This window comes from Pinus tabuliformis, chromosome X (assembly GCF_031772625.1).
Source record: "Pinus tabuliformis cultivar Carrire ecotype Pingquan chromosome X, CPIR1, whole genome shotgun sequence".
Taxonomy (NCBI): domain Eukaryota; kingdom Viridiplantae; phylum Streptophyta; class Pinopsida; order Pinales; family Pinaceae; genus Pinus; species Pinus tabuliformis.
Window position 1 is genome coordinate 751888026 of NC_142308.1, and position 8230 is coordinate 751896255.

General features: G+C 34.6%; 1 protein-coding gene across 2 annotated transcripts; it reads right to left on the reverse strand.

Moving 5' to 3' along the window:
• Window positions 1-5649: 5649 nt before the first annotated feature.
• On the reverse strand, window positions 5650-8013 carry LOC149142066 (uncharacterized). 2 transcript variants are annotated; one of them, XM_089450013.1, is made up of 6 exons: window positions 7685-8013; window positions 7403-7489; window positions 6372-6458; window positions 6192-6244; window positions 6056-6097; window positions 5650-5934 (listed from the first exon to the last, which is right to left on the reverse strand). In XM_089450013.1, exons 3-6 carry the CDS (start codon window positions 6424-6426, stop codon window positions 5875-5877), a joined length of 210 nt encoding a protein of 69 aa, XP_089306139.1. In that variant the 5' UTR covers window positions 6427-6458; window positions 7403-7489; window positions 7685-8013; the 3' UTR covers window positions 5650-5874. The 2 variants fall into 2 exon arrangements, with proteins under 2 accessions (XP_089306139.1, XP_089306138.1); XM_089450012.1 differs by lacking the exons at window positions 5650-5934; window positions 6056-6097 and having other exon boundaries at window positions 6145-6244.
• Window positions 8014-8230: the final 217 nt, after the last annotated feature.

Here is an 8230-nt window from a genome sequence, read left to right on the forward strand (position 1 = left end):
TAATAAGAGAAATTAAATCAACTTATCTAGTTTCAAACAAAAAAAAACAATACCAAAACAAGATGAATGACTATAAAGAAACACTCGATTCAAATATGAAGCAAAATATTATTTGTACATTCATCAATTGACTTAGAGGAAGAAAACATTTTTGAAAGGTTAAAATTATTTTGAAATTAAAGTAGCTGAATTATAAAATCAAGCAAATTCTTTGAGGAAGAGAAAGAGCATTTAGAATTATCATATTATATGACTTGTAATCATAAAAATTGAAGGAATACAATATATACTTAAAGCAAAAATTGAATTTCAAACTCTAAGAGATTTTATGAAATAAAAAACAGTGGGAAGGACTACTTTTTTTTGGTAAGCTTGGCACGACTACATCTTCACCATGTTCAACTTATCACCCGGATTTGGGGGGATGGCACAAGGTTTGAACCCAAGACTTCACGTTCGGTGAGACTTCATTTCCACTGCCATTGCCAATTGAGCTACCCCAAGAGGATGTGGAAAGGACTACTTTAATTGAAGAAAAAAGGAAAATATGGAAAATAATAGTTGATATAATTCAAGAAATTAAAAACCATATCACACTAATTTTCATAGCTATGAGTTTATTTTCATAGCTAATTCCATCTTAGACATGAAACATGTAGATCCCAATATTGAAAATAAAATCGTAGAAGTAGATTCAGTGATTCAATGGTTGAACTCTACTTTAAATGAAATGTTGAAGATTACGGGGCTCCTAATTAGATCTAAAGTTATCTTTATCTATCTTATCAATTAAAGAAAAGAATAATGCAACCGATAAAATGGAGAAGGAAATCATTCAAACCATGAAATAGATTGGGGAATTTAAGAGAGAATGGGGATATATACAGAGATTTGGTCTACCTACCTTCTCGAGACAAGTTGGTTGGTTAGTGTCAAATGAATAGTTTAAAAATTCATTGAAAAGTGAAAAAATATCAAGAATATATTTCATAATCAAAATTTCAAAAATATATTCGATAATCAAAAGGAGATTCATTTTCCAGAGAAATAGTGGTTAATGCATTATGTAGGGAATTTAATGTACTTGCATTATTAAACAAATTGACACATTAGCTCCTAAATATGCCTTAAAATTAAAATCTAGGCTTGAAGTAGCTTATTAGAGATTTAAAAGAGAGTCATTTATTATTCCCATAAATGACCACCAAACTTAAAAAAGAGCATCTCAAAAACAATTTCCTTCGCAAAAAGTAAAAAAACCAAAAAAAGTAATTACACCGAAGCTGTCCCTTTTTGAAATTGGTTATGCTAGACATTGTCCACCTTTTTTATTTCTTTTTGACATCTATCTGTTTTCCGTTTTTCCTTTAAGTGACATCTAATCAATTCAAATTTTGATTAGAATGAGATGGGTCCCGTGCTATTGTTGTGCACCAGGTTAGAACTGATTAAAACAACTTGGGATTGTTGTAATGCATGCAGACGGTAGAAGAACAGGGGAGGTAATAGTGATAAGAACAATGGCCACGTTGAGAATTTGTTAGTGTAATATTGTTTTCACTTCAGTTTCGAGAGAATCTCTTGTACAGGCGCAAGAGCAGGTTGTGTCCTCTCACGGTGCTCACCACTTTCATTTGAACAAACTACCGTAATGGGAGTAATTAAATTTAACCATGGGGTTAGTTCAAATTATTTTAATAAATTTTCGATTCACCATAAATAAATAACACTACAAAATAAGATAATAACAAGGATTTGGACTTCAATTAAAATGAAGAATTTAGAAGTTGCAATATTCAATGCATGATATATGATACCACTACCCAATTTACCCTTGTGTCACAAATTCAAAAGTTCTGCAATCGTAAATTATGTGGCCGCTTTGGCACGATTTGATTGCACTATTATTTTCTATATAAAATATATAATATTAATTAATATTATTAATTTTTAATTATATTATTATAATGAAAAATAATTATTTAATTTAAAGTATAAAATTTAATTTAATATAAATTATTTGTCTATTAAGTATATATCATTTAAAATTTCGATTTAATAAATAAGTTATTTCTATTATTTTGATCTTATTGTATCGTAATTTATTTAATTTAAACATTTTTAATAAAATTTTGATTTTCTACTCAATAAATAAATATGTTTTTTTATTTATAGGAAAATAACTTAAACTTTAATCTTTATTTTTAATATTTTGTAATTTATTTTGACCTTTAAGAAAGCAAATTCTTAAATCCATAGGAGAATAAAAATAGGGTCTTACTATGCTTTCGTAATGGAGCACACCATCGAAATAGGAAACCTAATAACAGATATCAGGGCAAGCATGACATGAATCCCTTCGATTGCTGCAAATGCAACACCCCTTCCTTCTACTCTTGGTGCTATCAGTCATGAAAGGGCACTGTGGTATCTTATCTTTCTTACCATAGATGGCAAAACCCATCTATTGCAACTACTATTATATAGGCCCATCTGCTTCTCCATCCTCGTCCACATGTGCTCCCATTGCTCCAAGCTTTCATGCACTCCCCAATGATACTAATAAGAGATTACCCAAATGGAAATGCAGGTTATTGGATTTGATGGGAAGATGAGGTCCAAGTGGATGTAATTCCACTTCTGGGCTCGCTCATGGAATCTCTATGAGGTGCTCTAGAGCTTTAGCCAAAGAACCCAAGGTACTAACTGCTATTTGTATGTATAATTTATTAATTTTTAGTATACAACATTGGATGCAATATGGGTAGGACATAGACACACAACAACTTACTTTTCCTATTTGTTTTTTAGTTTTTCTGATAGCAAAGACAAATATTTTCTTTAAGGGAGTGTAGCTTCTATATTGCATTGGGAGCAACAATTGTGACAATGTAGCCCTCCGTTGAAGTTGTTTATGCCTTTCAACCTGTACTTGTATTACCGTATCTCTCTGTAGTGATATCGGACCCTCCAATCAAAGATCCCAAAACATTGTTGAGGTATGCTCTTCCTATTAATAACAAACCCATCAAAGAGGTCCATAGGTCCCTTTAAGATATCACATATAATATTAAGGTTCTGAGAGAGATGGCAATGGACCCTGTGGCGAGGGTAAGTAAATACTTATTACAAAAGGAAATAGAGAACACTTATTTTTATTCTTGTTTTTAAAAATAATTTCATTTTTCCTCTATTTAACATCCACTTGGGTCATATTAGAGCAATTTTTTAACAATATAGATCCAAGATCTAGGATCTCTATTATTAGGTTTCCTATTTCAATAGTGTGCTCTATTATGAAAGCATAGTAAGGCCCTCTTTTTAAAATCAAGTAATTAGGCTCTGCATGCCCACATGGTCAAACCTGACAACTATCCATGGGGAGACACAGAGAGAGTGGAGTTTGGTTCTCTTTGTGAACTCGGGCATCTTTGGCTTATTTCGTTTCCTTTCATTTTTCTATCGTTGAGCTTAGTGTCCTTCCTCGTTACCATATAATATTTCAGATTTTTATCTTGCTGGAATTATTTTGTTAGTGCCTTGTTAATCTTGAGCTTATTGCAATTTTCCCTTTTTTCTCTTTGATAAGTAGAACATAAGGCAAGCTTCTCACTGTTGAAGAAAGTGTAACTAGGTTCACTCTTCATAGTGACACATTCCAATGTAAATTGTATCTAGCAAAATATTTTGTGAATTTGAGTAATGGGTTTCATGCTCAAAAAATGTATTTGTTTTAATAGCTTTCATTATGAGCTCTAGGCTACGTGATAGGTCTGTGTCATTGTTGTAAATGATTACCCTTGAAGATGTACAATGTATCACTCCAAAATCAAGCGCAGAATCATGTGGCAGGACTCCTTCAAGGTCAAGAACAAAAGGCTAACAATTGACTCCTCCAAACGAATATAAAAGAAGCAAAGTATTTTCAGCATAAATATATATTTACGCCGTAAGGCGTCCCCTCTAAAATCGACTCTCCTCTTGTCTTACGTGTCTTACCATGATCCGTCCGATCTTATGTTAGACGACTAAACTGTTTTCCACCGTTAATCAAATATTGTTATAATTAAAAATAACAGTCGAAAATTCATCCGTTTCTTGGGGCAGCGAATGATCCTTTTCTTGGAGGGGCGAACCCTCTTGGAGCAGCGAATGATCCCCTCTGAAATCGACTCTCCTCTTGTCTTACGTGTCCTACCATGATCCGTCCGATCTTATGTTAGACGATTAATCTGTTTTCCACCGTTAATCAAATATTGTTATAATTAAAAATAACAGTCGAAAATTCATCCGTTTCTTGGGGCAGCGAATGATCCTTTTCTTGGAGGGGCAAACCCTCTTGGAGCAGCGAATGATCCTTTTCTTGGAGCGGCGAACCCTCTTGGAGCAACGAATGATTGAGAGAAGGTAGATGGCCATGGCTTGCCTCGCAGAATATCGTCCTCTATCTTATCCATCCATGAAACCTCTTCTTGTTCCCTCCCTGTCTAGCAAGTTTCCTGCGTATCCCTGCCAAAGAGGATTTCCGGTCCACGGAATGTCTCATTTGACATCTCCACCATGGTATTCCATTAGTTACGCTGGAATTTTCATGCGCTCATCTCATCTCGGTTCCCCATTTTCCCTTTTCGCATACAAAACAGATAACCCAATTCCATATTTGATTACGTTGTAACGAGTTTCTTTTTTGTGGCAAGATCCTTGGAGCTATGTAATTATTGACTTGCAATTCATTTGACAATCATCGACCTGCAGGACAATCATCGATGCGGTTGAATGACGGTAATGGCGTAAAGGTAAAAGAAATCGTAAGCTCTCAAATCAGTCACTGATCACGAAATGGTGAATTTATGAATTTTATGTCACTAAATTAGCCTAAATTTTTCTTTAGATCTATTATTGCTAAAATAAAATCTTTTTTTATGCTCTCAGCATCAATAACCGATCACGAAATGGTGAATTTAAGAACTTTATTTAGTTAAATTAGGCTAATTTTTTCTTTAAATTTGTTCTTGCTAAAATAAAATATTTGTTTTAAGCCCTCAGCATCAGTGAACGATCAGAAAATGGTGAATTTATGAACTTTATTTAGCTAAATTAGCGTAAAATTTTCTTTCAATCTGTTCTTGCCAAAATAAAATGTATGCACGAAATTTTTTCTGTATAAATTTTTTCATGTGGAAATGAAATGGATGCATGAAAGAGAATTTTAATAACAAAAATATTGTTATAATTAAAAATATTGTGCAATAATAAAATGAGTGCATGAAAAGAGATTTTTCCAACCTAATTCTTTCCTAGTTATGCGCGGTTTTCCATTTTCAAGAGAATAACACTCTGCATGCAACATATAAGGAGCTTAGTATTAATTTCCATACAAATAAGACTGGATACCAAACAGTTTCATGCAAGAGGAATCGGTTGTATTATTGAAATTAAAAATCCTATTAACAGAACTCAATGAAGATCATATTATAACTTATAACAAAAAATGAATAATCTTTGAAAGGAACACTATGCTGCAACACATTTGAGCGTACAGATATAACAGGGACTTTATCATAACAATAAAAGCGTATAACCATTAACCTTGAAAGTGCAAATCTAGTCTCATAGATAATTAAACAGACTTTGTTCTCATAAATAGGAAATAAATTGTTCTCTTGTCTATGGATAGAGTCAATTATACAAGAAAACTATAACAGTACAGCTACATCGTGAGGGTAGGATGCCTAAGTAAATACCTGGAAGTAGAGGCAAACCCTATTAGGAAACAAGGCCTTAACCAGACCCCCTTTCCTCATTGTTGTAGCGAGAGGAACAAAACTAACACTGGAAAAGAGGGTAAGATGCTACAGGAGTATACTTGTGATTTTACCACCATAGTGCCGGATTAAATACCTGGAAGCACAACCATAGTGCTGGAGTAAATCCCTGGAAGCAGAGGCAAACCCTGTTAAGAAACAGGGCCTTAACCAGACCCCTTTTCCTCATTGTTGTAGCCAGAGGAACAAAACTAACTCTGAAATACAGGGTAAGATGCTACAGGGTATACCTGTGATTTAACCACCATAGTGTCGCAAGTTTGGCACTTCACCTGCAAACAAACAAGAAAATGCTCAAAAAAACCAAGACTATAAGCACTGGAAACGTCCCTCACATCAACCCACATTTTATATGTGTGCACGTACTGCTGAAGGCAGCCATCCGATGGTGCGGGACCCTCGGTGACAGATGAGAGCACCTGTGTAGAGAAGGTCGAATTAGAAGTTAAACAGAAAAACCAAAACCCAAAACTGAGAGCGAGTAAGTCGGGTATGGTCAAGAGGAGAACCACTCATACATATAGTCAAGAGGAGAACCACTCATACCTTGGTTCTGCCCGCTGGAAGTCAATTCTGCCAACATAGTTGTAATCTTCCACATTGCTGGGATAATTGCCTGAATTTGGAATGTTGCTGCAAACGGTGCAACGACTATTAGACATAATTTGAAATTATCATTTTCTTTCATGTTATTATGATGCACGACGGGGATGAGAATGAACTATCATAAAATGACCCATTTTATCAGTTGGTCAATAGCCTGTATTGTTGTAGACAATATATGTTGTTCTCATCTGGTTCAGAATCATGGTTGAATTTTTTTTTTAATATGTATTTTGAAATTGTGGTGAGGTTTGGTTTTATAAATCTTGTGGTCTAATTTTATTAAAAATTATAAATGCAAGACTATATATGCCTTTCAAATGCGATTTCTTCGATTAAAAGAAATATACAAAATGCTATTTTTTCAATTAAAAAATATACAAAACAAATAGATGTAATTTTCATGATTGCTACCGTCACTGCTTGCATTTGCATTTGTACTATTGTGCAGGCAACTATTTCTAGATGTAACTCATGTTTAACGTAATTGCTCCTTGAAACTTTCATTTTCTTTCCTGTTATCTCCTTGAAACTTTCATTTTCTTTACTGTTATTATGATGCACAGTGGGGTGGGGTGAGAAGGAACTATTAAAAAACGTCCCCATTTCATTAGTTGGTTAATAGCCTGCTTATGGGTACGTATTATTTTTTATGTAGTTCGGAATCATGGCTGCAAGTTGCTTTCCATATATAAAATTCTGGATATGAATGATCAGTGAAGAGGAATTTGAAGTCATGACACACAAGTATTGATGGTTGGATTGAAAAATTTAACAGTATTGTTATTCAACAATTACTATTATTCTGTAAATCACTGAAGCAACAATTTTATTTTAATTATAGTGCCGAGGATATATTTTTAAATGTAGAAATAATTTATAATCATTTTTTTTAAATCATCCATTCTCAAACTAATAGAACAATCCAAGAATAAATAAGTAGTTTAACTCCTTGAGGATGCGAGAGTAAATACGTGGAAGCAGAGGCAAACCCTGTTAAGAAACAAAGCCTTAACGAGACCCCTTTTCCTCATTGTTGTAGCCAAGGGAAATAGAGGTACCTGTTACAGAAAAAGTGATAGTCAAAATAGTTTTAACAGAGAGGAATAAAACTAACACTCCAATAGTGGGTAAGATGCTACAGGAGTATCCCTGTGATTTTACCACCATAGTGCCAGGAGTTGTAACTTTATCGGCAAACAGACAAGAAAATGCTCATAAAAACCAAGGCTGTAGGAGCCGGAAACATCCCTTACATCAAACCCTCGTTTTATCTGGGTGCATGTATTGCTAAAGGAAACCATCCGATGGTGCGGCCCTCCTGTGACAGATGAGAGAACCTGTGCAGAGAAGGTCGAGAGGAGAACCACGCATAACTGGAAGTCAGTTCTGGGGTTCTGGTGGGAAAAGCACCGATCTGAATCCGAGCAAGAACCAGTGGTTCCTACTTTGGCAGAGAGCAGCAGCATGCTCTGAACAATTGGAGAGAATGGTGTTCGAGACGGAGGGTTAGGGTAGGCTCTTAGCCTGAAAAGAGGGGGAAGGTTTTCCACCGTCAGATGAGCATCATCGCTCCAAACAGTCGATGCAGTGACAATCCCGAGAACAATGCCAAGTGTCTTTGGGTGAAAACAAACTTAGAAGCCTCCATTGATAGGTGTTATACACTAAAGGTTAATGGCTACGTCAAATCATATACATATGTTATATACAGAAGGTTAATGGCTAAGTCAAATCATATATGTGCTAAACATTGTAACTCGTATGGCCTAAATGAAAATAATTCTCCGTGCATGACTCAA